This window comes from Diabrotica undecimpunctata, chromosome 8 (assembly GCF_040954645.1).
Source record: "Diabrotica undecimpunctata isolate CICGRU chromosome 8, icDiaUnde3, whole genome shotgun sequence".
Lineage (NCBI taxonomy): Eukaryota > Metazoa > Arthropoda > Insecta > Coleoptera > Chrysomelidae > Diabrotica > Diabrotica undecimpunctata.
The window spans coordinates 134,902,496-134,923,374 of record NC_092810.1 but is presented as its reverse complement, the minus strand read 5'-3'; the positions used below and the strand labels follow the sequence as shown (position 1 = coordinate 134,923,374).

Sequence of the window (20,879 nt, the reverse complement as noted above, 5' to 3'; positions counted from 1 at the left end):
CACGTTCGTGCGCTCTCGGCTTATGTTCTATCAACGCACGATCGTGAGTGTTTAATAAAACTCACTTTTATTAAACCTAATTAGGATTAGGTAGGGACCAAATAAAAATTATTTTATAATTTTTTAACATTTATTACATACAACCTTAAACAAAAACTAGGAGTAAATTTCAAGCATTTATACGTGAACATATTGTCAGGTACAGAAATTTCAAAAAAATAATTATTATTTTTTATGGTAATCTCTAAAACAGGACTTGTTGCGTGACAAACACAAATAAACATTGCACTTTTCACATCTAACTTTAGACCTACTAGAGCAATTTTCAAATCTGCATGTTCTAGGAGCTGGAATTTCATCAAAAATCGGAAAATGTTCATAACAATCATACCTCCTTGAGTCACTTGGATTATTGGCTGGTCGATACCTTTTTTGGTTTACAACTGGATCAATATCCATAGATTGAGTGTCTTCACTTGTTGATGAAGGATTTATAGTTTTCGTTCCAATGAGACCATCGGCTACTTCTAATCTGAACTGAAGCAAATCTGCTATTTTCTTTTTAGGAATATGTGCATTGATGGCTTCAGTTATATAAAGGCGCCAAGCATTCACTACACAAAGGTCTATAAAGTGCAATATTACTTTGAGGGTCCATTTTTTTGTTTTCATGACTTGAAACTTGAATATAAGCTTTAGAAGTTTTATCCCAGCGATTCACATTCACTGTATTGTCAGCTGATGTACAATTCGATACCATAAGCACAGATTTATTGTCTTTCCATTTAACAACAACTAAGTCTCCACACACAAATTGCTGTGATTCGCCTCGTTTCATACAACGATCTTCTTTAAAAGGTATCTTTCTCCGTTCTGGAAGTCTGTTCATCATCAAAGTAGCTGTTCCATGAAGTTTCATTTGAGATAGACGTTCAATGAGGGGTATTGATGAAAAATATCTATCAAAATAGAGACAGCTTCCTGGAGGAATTGACTTTGATAGGTGTAGAATCACGGCTGCGGAAACTCCAAGTGATCTGTCAGGGAAGGGAGTCCTTGCACCTTGATATACCTCAAAGTCTATCATTAGACCGTCGCTTGTTGTAGTCACAAACACTTTTAGGCCTTGAGGTCGCTGTTTGTTTTTAACTACTTGTCTTAAACCATTTGGGCATCTTCCACAGAAAGGAATAATGTGTTCGTCAATGGAATAATTACCTGGATGTCTTTCTAATCTGTCACATGCTCGTTTAACTGCAGTTATGATGGGTTGTACCTTCCAAAGTGCATTCGTATTACCTTCAGGTGCTATGTCCTCATCAACTACATGCAAGGCTGTACGCAATGTCTTGAAACGGTCTCGTGACATTTGGCTTGATACCATGTGAAGTTGCATCTCTTGACGCCAATACATGTGAAGTCTAGGATAAGGGATGCATCCCATAATCAAGTGTATACCTATTAACTTCTTTATTTCTTCACTGTTTGTGTTCAGCATGTGACCTGTCTTACGCATATAATAATTATTTGTACAATTTGCAGCTAAATCAAAGAAACCATTATTTAAATAATCGGAAAAGTACTCCATAGCATTTCTGATTGGTTTAGGTGTACTTTCTGGATAATTATGATTTTTTTGCTGAAATGTCGTGTCTTTCCATTGCCTCCTTGCTGAAGAAGAGCTTGTTGAAGGAACAGGTTCTTCATCCAATACAGTTTCTTCAATATCCTTGTCATCGATGTCACTTTCAAATGTTTGAACCTCAAAAGCATCATCATTTTCGTCATCTAAATCTTCTATTTCAGACTCGTTGCCATCATTTAATAACTCTAGAGCCAAATCGTGGGTAAGAGGCACACCTGTAATTAGAAAAAAAATATTTGTATCATTTAAATAGAGAAAAATTAATAAAAAGTTAAACCAATAAATATTTAGTATTTTTAATTTCCTGCTATTGAAAATTGTATTTGTGACGACAACTCACTATCGTGATATTCAAATATTATGGGACAAGATCTCTACAAACAAACCAATAATTTCTTAAATCTTGTTTATTATCACGAAGTTTAAACTTTACTTATACCACAAACCCGTTGCCATAAAATAAATACACAAAATAAAAACAAAATATCTTTTACTTACGTTTACCGGTTTTGTCATCAAAATACACAGCCATCTTCTCGGGTATTCTATTGCAAACTAGTCGCGAATTCGTTAAATAATTTCAGTTGTGCTGATAATGCATGATAGACACAACATATTGAATCATCTATCCCAGTAAAAATATGTTTATTTTGATATTGATACCCATATAAACATGAGCTCACGATCGTGTCAGCCGGTCACGAAAGGGATATACGATATGTAAGTGTTTTATATATTTTGAGATTGCACTGGAGAAAAACTTTATGATATCTATACAACTAATTCTGAACATCTAAAAATGTACCATCATAATTAAATAAAACTTTTAAAATGATAGCGGAACTTGGTAGTTCGCTTGCGTGGTAAAAAAATCCCTTTTAATTCTATACTAGTTTGCCTTGTGTACCGCATTCTAGTTTTTTTTAATTTATTTAAAATCTTCTAACACCAACACGACGAAATTGTAACGTTTATTTATTTAACGGTACACATATATGGTTTAGACTTCACTCGTAAAATCTAAATGCCTTAGATAATATATAAAGTCCGCCTCATTCTTCGGAATATTTCTAGAATTCAGTGGAATTCTCATGACATCAGAAAAGCCGTAAATTGTCCATGAACACTCCTAGCATATTCTATCAAGGACGTAGCAAGGGCTGGCGTAACAATGCCCCTCCTTAAGAGATAGTTTCTCCTGAAACTGTGCACTGTGAATTTTTGCCATGAGATCAAACGGTCAATAAAGAGAACTTTTACCTACAAGTTCAACGACGTTTGCGTGAAGCAAGCCGAAAAAAGGCCGGATTTGTGTAAAAACAACTCATGGCTTTTGCATCACGATGATGTACCAGCTCACATTTCATTGCTTGTTCGTGAATTTTTGGCCAAAAATAATACTGATATGATGCCCCAGCCTCCATATTCGCCAAAAATGGCTCTGTGTGACTTTTTCCCATTTCCAAAAATAAAGAAAACTAGCTTTCATTTTACAAGCATAGATGACATTAAAATCGCATCGCTGATAGAACAAAGCTATCCAAAAACTCGGCTTTGAGAAGTGTTTCGAGGTTTGGCAGAAGCGTTGGCACAATATCTGATGGGGACAACTTTGAAGGAGACAACATTAATGTAGACGAATAAATAAATATTTTTTTCAAAAAACGAAAATTCCGGGTATTTTTTGAACACACCTCGTACTTGTTTATATTTTTCTTTCAATTTATAATTACGACTATAAAAATGTTTTTTATAACTAATCGATTCCTAAAGAGGTTATTTACTTCTGAACAAACAATGAAATGTGTTTTAACTGACACTTTTTTGTCTTTATTTTGACAGCTAACAGCTTAATATTAATGGTGGACAGAAATCATTTTCGGTACGTGACAATGATTTGAAAAGGTCATTCGTTCCGCTGACGAAAAAAATTATTCCTATGATTTATAGTAAATATATATGTTTATGGTTTTTACTTTTATACCATCTAATATAACGTGGAGAAATATGGCTAGTAAAGTAAAAAATAAAAGAATAGGTTTAGAAAATAAGATTATAAAGTTTCTGAAGAAGATAGCGGAATCAGCTGTAGAACAAGCTAAACAGCAGAAACTTAATATACAAATCTTTATTTTAAAGAAGTTGATTGACGATTACTGTTCATTGTTTTTTTATATATATCACATTATAATATGTTACCAACAACTATAAATATTTATATTGGTTCATTTTTATTGGCAGAATAAAAAGAAGGAACGGGCTCTTCTTCTATGGAAGGTTGTCATTCTATATTTAGCATGATTGACCGATACTTCTTCTACTGATTGGTGTTTTGTCCTTTGATATCTTGACTACTTCTGGCCTTCGTATTCTACTTATATGAAAATTAAAGTTGAATGTCCACATTTTTAGTCTCTACTGTACATTACATTTTCTTCTGATGTCTTCACTTAGTATAGTTCACTCATCCAATAGTTCTTGTTTTTGGTCGTATAAGATTTGTTTCTGTCATTTCTTGATTTTATCTCAGTATGAATGTAAATAGGATAAAATCAAGTAAAAAGTTAAATCTAGTGAGTAATAGTCAAACTTTTATTGGTGACATGGTGACAGTTTCAGTTTATTTAATTTTTGAAAATGAATTACATTAATCACAAAAATTTATTAAATATCATTTATAAAAAGGCATAAATAAAAGCAATAAAAGCACCATTTAGGACTTCATCATAGAATGTTTTCGGAATGTCTATTCCATCACCAGTGCCTATATTAAGTATACATGTGTAAAGCCACCAACTATAAGAGTAAAAACCCATGAAACTGGTTTTGTATTACATTGTTGCTGGACCTGAGACGTAGTTTCTAAAGGACCTTAGGTAGCAGCTTACTATATTTGACAACAGTTGCTGCCTGAGGTCCTTATAGAGACTACGATTCGGGGCCAGCAACCTCAGTTTGGAAGTTTTAGGTTGCCATGAAGTAAATATATTTAAAATTATAAAATCCAATAAAATAATCAGCAATAATGTAATACAAACCCAATTTCATAACATTTAAAGGGTTATGACGCATATATTTGGGGGCTTCACACATGTATACCTAGTAGCAGCACTGATGATGAAATAGTCATTTCGAAAACGTCTTGTGAAGTAGCCCGAAAGGGTTCTTTTAAATAAATATACCTTTTTATAAATGATTTTTAAATTAAAATGTTTAAGATATATAATCAACTCTAACTACAAGCGAAAAATAAATTTATAGCTGATAAATGCGACAAACCAGAACAATTACATGAAGTAAAAGAAATATGAATATTAAGAACAAAAAATAGCAGTTCAATTGGTAAAAATAACAGAATTATCGTAGTTCCCCCAAGAGCTGTGCAAAACTTGGAAGAATTATATGAAAGATCTGTTTAACGATAACCTTTCGGTAGTAAGTGACAAAATTTGTATAACCGCAATTCTTACAGGCCCTCCCATACTTGAATTGGATGTGGAATATGCCATTACTGGTCACGACAACAAAGTGTTGAAGTTTTGAAGCTGATGGATATGAAAATTTTGTGTAAACTTTTCAACAAAATTTATGACAGCGGACACATTCCTGGACTGGTTTAAATCAACATTTTTTGTAATTCGTAATACACCAAATACTAGAGTTGCGAAGATTATAAACTTATGTCTCAACGAACGGTCACTCATGTTTTTAGGGCATTTCTTAAAATTATCCATCAAAGAATATATAAAAGGTGTGAAGATATTAGAGGAGAAGTACAGTTTGGTTTAAAGGGTGGATTAGACACCAGATTGGGCACGACTTTGCATGCAACCTGTGGTATAGAAATAGTACGATGTATAAGAAAGGATGTATTTCGATCCTTTATAGACTAGCAAAAGTCTTTCGATAATGTATGGACTAGTCTACTTATACCCCTTCTACAAGACATAGATGTTAATAGAAAGACATTTGGATTATTTAAAACCTCTATTGGAATCAGATATTGGGCAGAACCTGAAATCAATAAATTATGATACACGAAAGTGTATCATAATTTATACTGTCATCAATGATTTTAACATTCCTATACGTTAAACGACTATTTCAACTTGCTCTAGAAAACATTCAGCAAGGAATTAAGATATATGGAGTTATAATTATTAATCTTCGTTACACAGGCGACACAGCTATTCTTGCTGATAAAGTAAAAGATCTGCAAGCTCTGATTACAAGCTTAAATCGTACAAGGAATGAAGATTCACATTAACACGTCAAGGAAGACCTTCTTCTTCTTTATGTGCCGTCTTCTACCGAAGGTTGGCGATCATCAAACGATAGGTTTCTCTGTTTTGTGCGGCATGTATTATGTTCGCAGCTTCTGGTATTTGAAACCATTCTCTCAAGTTTCTCAGCCAGGATTTCTTCTTTCTGCCCAAACCTCTTCTACCTTAAATCTTGCCTTCCACGATAAGCTGTAGCAGACTGTACTTATCATTACGGAACACATGGCCCAGGTATGACGCTTTCCTCCTTTTAACAGTTGTTAACAATTCCACCTCTTTACCCATTCGTCTTAATACCTCTGTGTTGGTCACTCTGTCTGTCCAAGGTATTCTCAGTATGCGTCGATACAGCCACTGTTAACGTCCACCCTTCAACTCCGTAAAGTAGCGTAAAGAGTACGTAGCATTTCGTGGCGCGCCATCGGAGGTTAACGTTTAGGTTGTGGTTGCTTAAAAGCTTTCTCATTTTGATGAATTTGGATCTTGCTATTTCAATTCGGATCTTAATCTCTACGTCTGGGTCCCACTTATCATTTACTGTATATCCCAGATATTTAAATCGGTGTACTCTTTCAATACGTTCGGCTTCAATATTCAGGTCGATATGTTGAATGTTCTTTTTACTGATCACCATAAATTTAGTTTTCTTTCTATTGATCTTCAGTTCAAATTGGTTGCCAGTTGTATTTACTCTATTTAGCATCATCTGTAAATCTTCGATGTTTTCGGCCAGTATAACAGTATCATCTGCATATCGAAAATTACTTATTGGTACGCCATTAATCTTGATGCCCTCGTTGTACTCTTCCAGTGCCTCTAGAAATATTTGTTCCGTGTACAGGTTGAAAAGCAGTGGCGAAAGAATACAGCCCTGTCTAACCCCTCTCGAAATGGTTACGTTTTCACTCACTCAGTTGTTACTTGTGGCCAATATTATTGTATGGTGCAGAGATATGATCGGCAACGGTAAGATTAAGGCTAGAAGGAGATTAGGAAAAAATTACACTCCCGGCTTAGAAACAGACGAAATTGATGTGATGTCGCAGATGCTGAGTCCATTTTCCAACTGACTGAGGAGCACAAGCGTATGGCACAAAAAAAAATATGTAACTAAATTATACGAGTACATACATATATTCGTACTGACTTGGTTAAAAATAGAAGAAAAAGAAGAAAACTGTGAGTATATTGACATGTTAATAAAACAAATGTTAATTTAATAAAACGATTAGTAATCCACAGTAGAAGGTTGTTTAACAGAAAACCTCCTACACGTCATTTAAGCACCTAATGTTAATAAAAACTGGCCCACGCTTATATTTTAACTCATTTTCTTATTTTTATAGTAATGTACTATATTAAAAAAATCGATTTTTATATTACATATATGTAAATGAGTACAGATATAGTCACTTTTAATTTATTCATGTGTGAATTAAACTATGATTCACAGAAACGAGCCATAATGTTTTAGATATCGTTTGTTAAAGATGATCTAAGAAAAAGTTAGTACTACGTGACATGACTTTAATCGAATTTTTGCGTAATGTTGCGCACATGTTTTCAGTATAAAACAGGAAGAAGCCAATAAGTGACCCAGAAATGTTGAAACTAATGTTCATGAAAATATATACTAAATGTCTTTACACAGAGAATTTATACATTAAACCTACATTTTACGTCAGAAAGATCCTGATAATTGTTATATTTTGATAAAGTAATATGAGACCTTAAAAACGGAGTGTTTCGGTACCTTTTTGACATTTGTTTGTCATTAATACTACCAGAGCAATTAAAAAATCTCTATTTTGTACAAAAATCATTAACTATAATGGGCATATCTTCATTTAATGGGAACTTCATATTAATTTCGGAGTATCATGTACCAACAGTATGATCTGAAATCCTCAATGAGTATCCGATTGTTTTGAAAGATGAACTAGTTGCTGCCTACTTAATAATATATAAATATAAACTAAAATTTATAAACGACCCGTGTCGTCAAAATAGCATTGCTATAATGGCGTGCCCTCCAAGTAAAGACTTGGCAGGACCCTGGGCTACCTGGCCTTTCGGCATACGCCCGTTAGTGAAACCTCTGCCCCTACGAGTCCGACACCAAAGTGAAGGTGCCACGTGGCGCGTACCAAAAACGTCCCGTGGGTCTCCCCGTGGGGGTACCCCGTGGGGTTACCACGACACGTCTACTACACGCGACCCGTGGGGGCTCCACCTTCCCCGTAGTACCTGTGTTGTGAGTACCTTGCCTACCCGTTAATCCCACACTACGGGCGGGTAGGTTCGGCAGGCGGAGGAATTTCCACCTCACACGTAGACAGGTCGCCGCCGAGGATCTCTCCTCTACCACTCTTGGATCTCCCGGTGGGTACGTGCCGGGGCACCCACACCACGCCTGACCGAGGTCAGGAGAGGTATATACGGGCCCAGCTCGTTCAACCTCACCAGGCTCTTTTGGAATAGGAGTAGAGTGGTCCCACGAGAGTCTCGTCTCGGATACTAGGAATGTAGACCGGTGACCGTGTCGCCGAAGCGACCGTGTGCGTTTCTACCAACCCGACACCTCGAGTGATGGCTCTCCACCTCCCTATTCCTACCCATTAGTCACCTCTTACGACAGGCAGGGCTTTCTGACCCCGGTCGTATTCTTATCTCCGCGAGACCGGACGGACGTCAAAATAGCAAGAGATAAGTCACCAATCGGCAGAAGAAATATCGGACGACCGCTTAAAATATGGAGTGACAACCTTCCATAGAGGTATTAATCCGCCAATGAACAAGCAGAACTGCTTATAAAGAGAAAGAAGAAGAAGAAAAAGAAATTAAAATTTTTAAACAGTTGTGGAAAATTAAACAAGTAATGGTCTATTACGGGATAATCAATAATAGTTAAATTAATATCGACTATATTTCCTTCCACACCCTTAAAATTTTCCTAAGAATACTTCACAACAGAATTAGACGCAAATGCAAAGAAGATCTCGAAGATACCCAATTTTGTTTTAGAACTGCTATGGGAACCAGGGAGGCACTTTTTGCGCTTAACATCCTATTACAAAAATGAAGTGACCAAAGAAAAGATGTGGTTTTTTTAATGTTTTGTGGACTTCGATAAAGTACAGCATATAAAATTAATGCAAATACTGAAAAATATCGAAATAGATGACAAGGATATTCGTGTCATTAAAAATTTGTACTGGAATCAAACTGCTATCGTAAAAATTGGAGATAACTACACCGATGAAATCTCCATACAATGAGTAGACAGACAAGGTTGCATTTTGTCGCCAACATTGTTCAATGTTTACTCGGACCAGTTAATTAAAAAGGCACTTGAGAGACAACCATATATGGAATAAAAATCAACGGAGAACTACTTAATGTGATTAGATATGCAGAGGATACAGTAATTCTGTCAGATAATATTGAAGGTCTCCAAATTCTGCTTGACGTATTCACGAGGTAGGAGCGGAAATGGGCATAAAAATAAACTCAAACAAAACCAAATTTTTAGTGTTTAGTCGTGACCCACATCCCGATGCAAAGCTTCAAGTAAACGTAGTCCAAGTTGAGAAAGTACACAAAATGACATAATATTTGGGAACTGTGATAACGGACCAATTAGATCCAAACTTAGAAATAAAATGTAGAATAGCAATGACTAAAACTACTTTTATGGAAATGAAGTCATTTCTTTGCAATAATCATCTCAGTTTAGAACTAAGACAAAGAATGGTTAAGTGTTATGTTTGGTCCGTACTTTTGTATAGTGCAGAAGTGTGGACGCTAAAAGTATCGGTCATGAATAAAATTAAAGCATTGGAAATGTGGGTTCATAGACGAATGCTGAAGATACCTTGGACAGCAAGGAAAACTAATGAAGAAGTACTAAGGAGCGTCAACAAAGATAGAGAACTGCTAAAGACCGTTAAACATCGAAAAATGTCTTATCTGGGACATATAGTAAGGGGAAGTCGATATAAAATATTACAACTGATCCTTAAAGGTAAAATAATCAAATTTTTAATCGTTGCAATAAACAATCAAAACATTGTAAATGTTTAAGATAAAACTAGGGTTGGACTTACCGGTAACTTCAATGGTGCTTTACACTATTTAACCACAACGAACAAGCGAATTTGTAGATGTGTGCGTGTAGGTCATATCTCTAGGTGCGCCTGGTCCATCTTAACGACTCCCTTGCTCTATATATCAAAAATCCAGTTTTTGACCGATGCTATAGGAATCGACGGGTAAATGAAGGAGAAATGTATCCATTAATATACACAACCATAATTGAATTTAAACAACAAAGGTACTACATATTTACAATAAATAATACATATTTGATGTAAATAATAAATATATTAAAAAAATTGCTCTTTTTCAGTTGATGAGCTGAAGAAAAAGTAAAGAGGTTTACGAGATACTTTTGGAAGAAAAACCAAAAAAGTTACCAAGAAAAATCAGGACAGTCAGCTGATACAGAATCCCATTCACAATGGCCCTAATTTCAAGGTTTTACTATTTCTTCGAGGAACTATGTATCGAAGAGATCTTATAGGAAACATGCCACACCCAAAACCCCATAATCATAGGAATCAACATGTGATTTCGAATAGCGGTATTGGTTCTGAGGGAGAAAATGGGACTAAAATAGGTTCTAACTATCTACCTTCACTCATAGTCAAATTTTACCAGAAAATTTTGAACACACCGAAATAGCATTTAAATCTCCATTAAAAAGAAAAGTGAAAAAACAGGCAGATAAAATAGATGCAAAACTATTATTAATTAAAGAGGAGAAACTTAAATGTTTTAAAGAAATTGCGAGTGATTCTGATACTCTATTGTATATGGCATTCGGCCATATTTAAAAGCTATCACTGAAAATCGCAAGTTACTGATAAGAGTAAAATTACATTAGATTTTTATAGATGAACTAAATGTTACTTTTACTGTAGTACAAGATAATTATTCCAGTGATTCATCTCAGTACACTATTCATAGTATGTCACCTAATATTTCAAGACAAGAACAATATCATGCATCGAGTAGTATTTTTACACAATTGTCAAATAAAACTTCCTTTGTTGACTATGTCAGGAATTTTCGCCCAAACTGATCTAATATACATAAGTACTTTTTGTTTTTTTAATAAAGAAATTTAACAAAGGAAGAAGATACAGAATGGGAAACAAAGAAATAAAAATACTCGGTTACGCAGACGACGCCCAAGATAAAGATAGAATGCAAAGACTGGTCCATAGATTTAACATAAGAGCAAAAGAATTTAATATGACAATCTCATCTCAGAAAACTAAAACAATAGTAGTCAGCAAAGAACCATCCAGATGTAAAATAGAAATTAATGGCATCAGTATTGAACAAGTAATAGATATAAAATACCTCTGTATTACACTGTCTAGCTATGGAGAACTAGACAAGGAAGTGAGAGATCATGTAAAAAAGCAAATAGACTGACAGGATGCCTTAATAACACTATATGGCGAAACAGACACATTAACACTGAGATGAAGTCAAGAATTTATAAAACCAGTGTAATACCAATAATGACATATGCCTCAGAAACAAGACCCGACACAGCCACAACGCAATGGCTACTGGAAACGGCAGAGATGAGAGTACTGAAAAGAATTACAGCAAATACGCTTAGAGATCGAGAGAAGTGAAGACATTAGAAGAAAATGTAACGTACAGTGTATAAATGAATGGACACAAAATAAAAAAAAAGAATGGAATAACCACATAAGCAGAATGGAGGAGACCCGTGTCGTCAAAATAGCAAGAGATAACAGCGACAGCGCAAAAGATGGAGTGAAGACCTTCCATAGAGGTATTAATCCGCCAATGAACAAGCAGAATTGCTTATAAAACGGAAGAAGAAGAAGAATAAAGAAATTTAAATAAACGTTTTATATACATTTTTTTAAATTAACGGTACAACTGATCGTTTTTCAGGTGATATTGTTTTACGAAAATTGAAGCTCCTGTATTGCAAAGGATGCCCTAGAGTGGAATCACCAAGGAAAAAGAAGAAGACGACGCCCAGCCCAAAAATTGGACAAGATCAATTATTATAGACAAGATAACCGGTCAGTGAAAGTTTTGAAACAAGATGAAGGTCTTAGCGGAAAATAGTACTCGATATCGTGTTTTCACTGAAGCTCTATGGTCCTCTTAAGAGTTTAAGAACCTTCATTATTTATTTTTGCTAATGCTAATTATTTCATCTTTACATATTTATTTTTGACTTTTGTTGGCCATAGGTTTAAGATCTATTTAGCCAGACATTTGGTTGGGTAAATGAAAAGAATTAACTTTTATACTTCCTATAAATTTATATCAGACAATCTCCTATTTCGTTCATTTATTCAATTTCCTAACCTTCTCATTAAAAACACTATTGGTGTCTGTACAAAACGGATTAAACAAGGACACATGCTTCAATACTACAACCAAAGTCCTGCCATTTCACGTTCACACCCCACTGCTTGGAAAAGGCAGTACGTTAGAAAAATGTCCATAAAATTAATCTAATAGTGTGATTTCGATTACTTAAATAGAGAAGACCAAATTGGTTTATATGCAGATGAGCTTGTTCTTTATGTGAGCGATAAAAATAGCCGGATAGCTGCAACTATTCTGCAAGAGTCCATCAAATCTTTAGAAAAGTGGTCAGAGAAAACAGGTCTTTGTTTTTCTACACACAAAACAAATGCAATATGTTTTTCAACAAATAAACAAACAAATTGGCCAAAATAACACTATCAAAATTTGCAGTATGTAGAAAAACATCGATTTTTGGGAATGCTATTAGATACAAAACTCACTTGGAAAACCCACATTCAACTTAAAAAATCTTGCAGGCAAAATATGAACATTCTCAAAGTATTAGCCAATCATAATTGGGAAGCTGAAATCACACAATTACTAAATATATATAAAACACAGATTCGTAGCGAGCTAGATTATGGATCAATAGTCTACAGTTCAGCTAAAGATAGTTTATTAAAGCAATTGGACATCATACAAAATACCGCATTAAGGCTTGCACTTGGAGCCTACAGGACCAGGCCAGTAGAAAGTCTATATGTAGAAGTTGATGAACCACCTCTTTCAATTAGAAGACACAGACTAAGCCTACAATATGCAGCTAAAATTGGAGCAAACTCTAATAACTCTGTTTACGCCTACACATTTTCTGACAATTTTCATTTAATTCTTGAACAAAATCACTTTCTTTCTGCATTATTTAGTAAAAGTATCACAGGTTTCAATTTTCCAAAAGTTATTTCCAATGAAATAAACTACCCTCCTCCTTGGACCATAAAACTCCCCAAATGTAATACAAATCTTCTATTGTATCATAAATCTGATACTTCATCACATATAATTCTACAACGGTTTCAAGCGATTAAAGACAAGTACAAAAGATATTACCAAATATTTATACAGATGCGTCAAAAACTTCTGAAATGGAAACGGTAGGCGCAGCTTTCGTTGACGAAACAATTAAACATCAGTTCCAGCTACCTAAGGAGTACTCCATATATTCCGCCGAATTGTATGCCATATCTAAAGCCCTACAACGTATATCAAACCAGCTAAAATTGGAAGCAGTCATTTTCACAGATTCTTTAAGCGCAGTACAAGGAATATTAAGGGTTTACCCAAACCACCCATTACTATGCCAAATTAAAATTGATCTAGAAGAACTTTACAGTAAGAATAAAAGGGTAGAATTTATTTGGATTCCATCTCATGTAGACATAATAGGTAATGAAAAAGCTGTTCGGGAAGCTAAAGAAGCCTGCTATACGAATAGACCAGATAAAGAGCTCCTAGAAATTCCTCATTCCGACATTCAAAATACCATCAAAGAATTTTCAATGAGAATATGGCTCGAAAGATGGAAAAAACATGACGACAACAAACTACAACGCATCAACCCAAATTTGTCACCAAAAGGGATAATGCCATAAAAACGACGAGATCAAGTTATACAACACCGCTTGACAATAGGACATACCAGGTTAACCCACCAGTACCTAATGAAGAAAGAACAACAAAAACTGTGCTAAGTTTGTGATATTCTTCTGACAATCGAACACATTATTGTTAGTTGCCCACTCCATCACCTGGAACGACTTCAAAGTGATTAACCAAATGATCTGAAAAGTGCTCTGAAGTAAATGTGATAAAGTGACTTAGTTTCTAAAACTAACTAAATTGTACAATCTAATATAAAAATAGACTTAAGTTCTCAATTGTAATTAGGTGGTTGACGCGGTTTACTTAATAAAAAAAAATAGAGAAGAGAAACAACGTTCTGCGGCAGTATGATTTTTTGTTGAAAGATGGATTGAAATAAAAACTTTATGACTTCTTGATTGTACCGACATTAAAACATTCAGTGGTTAAGGTCATCAAAATTGCCAAACTGCCAGTGGTTAAGGTGATAACATTCACATGTATCTGTTTCCGAAAGTTTTATTGTGCAGAGGTATGCGTTCACTGTAGCATATCCAAAAAAGCATCTAACGCACATGGTATAAATTTTCCGAGAAATGTAGCTTCTCTCATTTGGAGGAATAGATGGAAGAGTTGGATATATACTGCAGTATGTGTTTTTGCTACTGTTAGTAAATGATTGCCACTCAATTTCCCAATTAATCTAACTTCGTTCTTCGTAGCTGTAAATAAATTCCATTTGGGAAACTTGTTGCATTATATACTTACTAAAGTAGCGTCTTTAGCCAAATGGTGTACTTTTTCATTGCCTGGAATATTAGAGTGATCTTTTACCCACATATTAACGTAAGCTAACAATTCTTAGGACCCTTAGCTTTTTAAGCGCATCTACAATTAGTCTGGGCTGTTATTAATTATCCAATCCAACGCCATGACAATGGCTACCAATTCAGCTGTGAATATTCTCTATCAGAGCAATCTGATTTTAATTTAAACTGAAAATAATCCTGAATATTGTTTATGTAAATAGCACAGCCAACACCAGCAGGCGATTTTGCGATTTTGAGCCATCGGTATAAATTTTACAAGAGTGGTTACAGCCTTCCAGCTTATCCTGTACCACTAGATCTTCGTGAATGATTGAACTATGTGAAGGAATTACTACAATAGTATGTACATACAGTATGTCATTAGAGCCAAAGAATAGAATCCCTTCTCAAATGAATGGATAATGTGATAGATTAGGAAAAGCAATAGCTAGAGTAGCAGAGTTTTTATTTGTTTGTTATATTTTCAACAGAGAGACAAGATATTTGTTGTAACATGCTGTTTTGATTATTAAACTGACATTTAAGAATAAATTTTTCTGTCAAAAATAGACGTCTTAAATGTAAAGGTGGTTCGTCACATTCTGCCAAAAGGGCTGGTGTAGGAGTAGACCTTTTTGACTTATTTCTCCTCGAATGTTAACATTGACAGTTTAAAAGAAATTAAGTTTAAAGCGACTGAATTGTTTGGTGTTTATTTTGTAATTTATGAATTAATGTAAAATGTTCTGCCTCGAATATAACCAACTTTAAAAAACAAATTTAATTATATCTGTGCCCACGTATGTATGTACTTTATTTCCTTGAAAAACCTTGAGTTTATCAATTCAAAAGACAGAAGCGGTTTTTCTAGTGAGTATAAGTTTATATAAGCATTTACATAAGAAATTGTAATTGTAAGAAATGGAAAGTTATAAACGTAGAATTTATTTTCATTTAAATGAATACCAAAACAAAACAAGATCTAAATACTAAGTTTTAAAAATAAAAATTCCAACAGTGTCGTAGTTACCATTTTATTGTAGTTTTATTGATTGGAATGTACTATTCTGCTTTAATGTTTCACATTACATTTTTTGATGTTAATTCTTATAATATAAAATATAATTTTTTGTAGTTTAATTTATTTTAATTATTGAGCTTGAATTACATTTTTTTATATAGTATTTTTCTAAAAATTTTCTAAATTTGTCTAAATTTCTCCTACTTTTCTTCATGTTATTTTGTAAAAGATAGTTGCGTATATTTTCATCGCCTTCGCCTTTATTTATATTTCGTTGTTATTTTGACAAATATTTGCTTGTCACTCTTTCCATAACCAATTTGATTTATTTCTTTACATTGTTCCACATATTGATAGCTTCTAACTATCCCCAATCTATAACATATTCAAGTATTATATGATCCCTCTTATTGTTTGTAATTTTGTACAATATATGAATATCGGCGTAACGGCGTATCGGCATAACTAGTAAGTTAATAATAAGCCTTTAATTAACTAATAAGCGGAACCCCTTACTGAGTTGGAACTCGGCGAGGTTGTTGGACGGATAAAGATTGGACGCAGTCATGCAGGCGACAGTAAGGCTTGCCGCACTAAGATACCCGCAGGTTTTCCTAAGATTGCTAAACGAACTGCTTGAACAACAGCAGTTTCCAACTCCGTTGACAGATGCTAAGGTTGTCCTTATCCCGAAAGGGGGAGGGGACAAGGAAGAGGTGCGCTTTAGGCCAAATTGCCTTTTTTATTAAATTGCCTTTAAATTTAGTTCGATAGCTAAATTTACAGCTTGTGTAAGGCCGCCTTGAGCGAGAGCTGAAAGAAAAGCATGCGCTGAGCGACCGCCAATATGGTTTTAGGGTCAAAAAGTCCACCATAGATAAGGTCACTCTTTAGTCACGCAGGATACAAAGAGATGGGTGGATCTAATTCTACTTTACGGCAAAAATGATTTTAACATGGCATCACGAGAAAAAATGCATAACAATAGACTTGTAAAACTGGTATTGGTATGGGAAGAGATTCCCACAGGCAAAAGACCACTCGGACGTCCCAGAATGCGATGGAGAGATAACATCCAAGCAGATCTCCGGAAAATGAACATTCCATTTGACCCTAGGTTGATGGAAAACCGAACAAATTGGAAAAAAGTTGTACAGTCAGCCAAGACCCACCCAGGGTTGTAGCGCTACGTGATGATGATGATCACGAGAAAAAGCATGTCTAGGCTGAAGGAATTTGGCGTTAGTGAGTATATGGTCAACGTGGTTAACAAATACTTTACTGACATACTGACAGATCCATAAAGGAAACAGCATTCAGCATCAGGTTATCGCACGGTATTCCGCAGTGTTCGGTACTAAGTTCCACCCTGTGGAATGTCCTACACGATGAGGTGCTGAGGCTACAGATGCCAAGAGGATGCACTCTTGTAGCTTATACCGATGATCTCGCACTGGTTGCGAGTCAGAAAACGGGCAAGGCTAATGCGGCTAACACAGCCCTGCGTCGTATTAGTAAGTGGATCAGAGAGAACAATGTACAGTTAACACCTCAGAAAACTAAGGTGGTAGTTCTCAAAGCAAGCCGGGACAAATCCTCTCTTCGCTTTATAGTAGAAGGGGTGAAGGTCGCACTGGTTAAATCGGTCTAAGTGACTTGGAGTCTGGCTGTCGGAAGAACTAAAGTTTGGCGTACACGTCCAAAAGACGGTGGAGAAGATGAACCGAAGTCGTTGGTACGGCTAATGCGGAACATTGGAGGCCCAGGTAGGACCATCAGAATGGTGCTAAATGGAGTTTTATAGTCGGTAGTAATCTATCTGTAGGGTATCTAGCGCCTACAGGACGGCTTCAAATAAAGCTCTGTATGTCATTGGAGCGGTGATACCGATCGTCTTGTGCAAAGAGCGAGCGTGGGTGTATACGAGGAGAATTGGTGGAAATATAGATGAGGAAGAGAAGAGAGAGAGAGAGAGAGAGAGAGAGAGAGAGAGAGAAAGATTGAGGAGTGGCAGAAATGAAAGAGTGGCAGAGAAAGAAATGGGCGAATAATAGCGGAAGGGCAAGATGGACAAATGAGCTTATTCCCGATCTGACGTCGTGGTGGGAATGTAAGTTCAGGAAACTAGACTACTTCCTGACGCAGTTTATGACCGGATATAGTAGTTTTGGCACATTCACAAATATAATAGGCAAATCTGGCTCAGCGAACTGTACTGTTTGTGAGGTGCCAGACGCTTCCGCTCACCATTTTAACTGTCAGAGGTCAACAAATGAGAGATGAGGCATCGAGTTTAAGGCGGGTTTGAGGCAGGATGAAAGAAACATGGCAAACATAATGATGATAGGAGAAAAATAATAGAGGGAAATACACTAAGTGATCTCTGGGGTGATGAAGAAGAAAGAGCAGGAGGACAGGGGAGTTAATTAAACCAAGGATCTGAAATCTTTCTTCTTTTTTCTCGAGCGCCAAGAACCGGTAAGCACCAAAAATATTTTACGGCACCACGAAAATATTTTTGTTCTTTTAGTAATAGGCAGTTCTTAAACAATTTTTTTTATGATTTATGGTACATTGATTATGAAATATAAAATGTCAATATAAAAAAGAGAAAACTTGAATACTTAGGCTACCTGATGAGAGGACAAAAGTACACATTCCTACAATATATAATGCAAGGAAAAATCCAAGGACGCAGAAATCCAGGCCGTAGAAGAATGTCCTGGATGAGAAATTTAAGAGAGTGGTTTGGCTGTACCACTAACGAATTATTCAAAACAGCAGTAAATAAAATTAGAATCGTCCTAATGATATCCAATCTCCGATAGGAGAGGAACTCAAAGAAGAAGAAGATTATGAAATAGATCCTCATCTAAAACGTAGACTTAAAATCTGCCGAAAAATATCTGGACCACTATATTGTCCACAATAATATAATATGATATATGAATAGTTCATATTTTTTGTTTATATAACAGCTGCTTATTACCAATTTTTTAGACCAGATATTTGTTCTGCGACACATCCTCGAAAAAACAAGTGAATATAACATCGAAACACATCATCTCTTCATAGACTTTGAAAGCGCATATGACAATATAAACCGAGAATTCTTAATAAAAGCAATGAAAGAATTTAATATACCAACACAACTAATAGAACTGATAAAAGAATCTCTAAAAGTAGAAAGTAGAATCCGGATACAAAATGAATTAATGGAAACAATAGATGTGAAAAAGGGACTATCTTGTTCAACATCGTACTCGAGAAAATACTGAGGGACACAACAGTCAATACACGAGGAACAATCATTAATAAAAGCGTGCAAATACTAGCATTTGCAGATGATGTTGACATAATCGCAAGATCAAGAAGAGAAATGATAGAGGCATACAACCAAATAGAACGAGCTGCACAAAATAGTGGTCTTAAAATCAATCAGACCAAAACAAAATATATGCAGGTAAGTAAAAACGCAGAAATAAGGCAGCCACAAAATATAACAATAGGAGAATACAACATAGAGGGGGTAAAAAACTTTATATACTTGGGATCCCTAGTCACGTCTGATAATAACGTTACGGAGGAAGTGAAGAGGCGAATATTTATTGCAAATAAATGTTACCATGGCTTAATTAGACACCTAAGATCAGATAACGTCGCAAGAAAGACAAAATGTCAAATATATAAAACCCTAATAAGACCGGTACTCACATATGGCTCAGAAACCTGGACACTCACTAAAAGAGAGGAAACGTTGTTAGCCACCTTCGAAAGAAAAATCTTGCGACACATATATAAGGGCACAAAAGAAAACGGAATATGGCGAAGACGATACAACTCTGAACTATACAAAATATACCAGGATCCGGATATTATCACATTCATTAAAATAGGACGGCTGCGTTGGATAGGACATGTAGAAAGAATGGAAGAAGGCGAAATACCAAACAAAATATTCAAACAGATGCCAGTAGGAAAAAGAACAAGAGGAAGATCGAAACTGAGATACTTAGAACAAATAGAAAATGATATAACAACCTTAAAAATAAAAAAACTGGAGAAAAAAAGCACGAAACAGATCAGAATGGAGAAGAATCCTGGAACAGGCCAAGACCCAAAAAGGGTTGTCGAGCCAGTGATGATGATGATATTACCAATTTTTTAGTTCATATTCAAAATGCACTTATTGTCAGTCTTTTGTTATCACAAACTAATGTTTTTTTATTAATTATTTTTAAAAATACTTTTTGGTCTCAACCTGGCCCAAGTAGTGGGCCAGCTTGAGACAAATCCAAAACAAGTAAAAAATTCTTTAAAACATTCGTTATATACTTCAAACATTCCTATTCAAAATACTCCGTATGATAACTAAAGCTCCATGGTATGTATCTAACCGAACACTTCAAAATGATCTGGACTTCCCATTACTTAAGGATAATAAAAAATCACTCAATAAAATATAAAAATCGTACCACTGATCACAACAACGAACTGATAAATAATTTATTTCGCAAACCACTTGCCGAAAGAAGATTGAAGAGAGTATGACCAGAAGACCTACCGCAATAATACTTATACGCATATAGAGTAGATTGTAAACATGCAATTTAACAATAAAAAAAAATGTATATATTTCAAAATATCAAATGACATATATACATAAACTTCAACAAAACGAATTAAATCAAAATTCTCAACGAATATCTATATTATCGAACTTGACGCCAAATAAAATTAAGGACTTCTGACGTTTTATACCTCCGCAATTAAGAATTGGATAGCACACATCTAACACTTCACTTTTATCAACATGCGATATGTCCTCAACAGCGGGAAAAACATGTGTTTTTACTGTTAGCTCTATCACGTAAAAATGTGAGTTTAAAGTCGTTGTCGTTTATTTCAATAATTTTCGCTACATAAAAAACTGATTTTTTTATTCCGAAATTCCACCCGCACGTAAGAATTAATCTCAGGCAAATCTTAATAACGACCAAACTCAAAATTTGTAAATGATTCGGCATCTGAGGAATCAGACACAAATCATGAGGAATCAGTGTCAGTGTCACTGGATGATGACAGTTCAACGGCTGAAGTATACTCTC

General features: G+C 35.1%; 2 protein-coding genes across 2 annotated transcripts in view; one reads left to right on the top strand and one right to left on the bottom strand.

Moving 5' to 3' along the window:
• LOC140448057 (unconventional myosin IC-like) overlaps nt 1-20,879 on the bottom strand; it is a 108,104-nt gene that overhangs the window by 78,936 nt on the left and 8,289 nt on the right. The gene's annotated exons all lie outside the window — the stretch shown is intronic.
• On the top strand, nt 2,319-13,952 carry LOC140449134 (uncharacterized). Its single transcript, XM_072542280.1, has 3 exons — nt 2,319-2,365; nt 12,837-13,312; nt 13,426-13,952. The coding sequence occupies exons 1-3, from the start codon at nt 2,319-2,321 to the stop codon at nt 13,950-13,952; spliced, it is 1,050 nt and encodes a 349-aa protein (XP_072398381.1).

What these genes read in the sequence shown, in the direction of transcription:
- LOC140449134 (XM_072542280.1), top strand. Translation starts at nt 2,319, where the DNA reads ATGAGCTCACGATCGTGTCAGCCGGTCACGAAAGGGATATACGATAT. An exon ending in ACGAAAGGGATATACGATAT is followed by an intron (nt 2,366 to 12,836) that starts GTAAGTGTTTTA and finishes AAAATCTTGCAG; the next exon opens with GCAAAATATGAACATTCTCA. An exon ending in GACCATAAAACTCCCCAAAT is followed by an intron (nt 13,313 to 13,425) that starts GTAATACAAATC and finishes ATATTTATACAG; the next exon opens with ATGCGTCAAAAACTTCTGAA.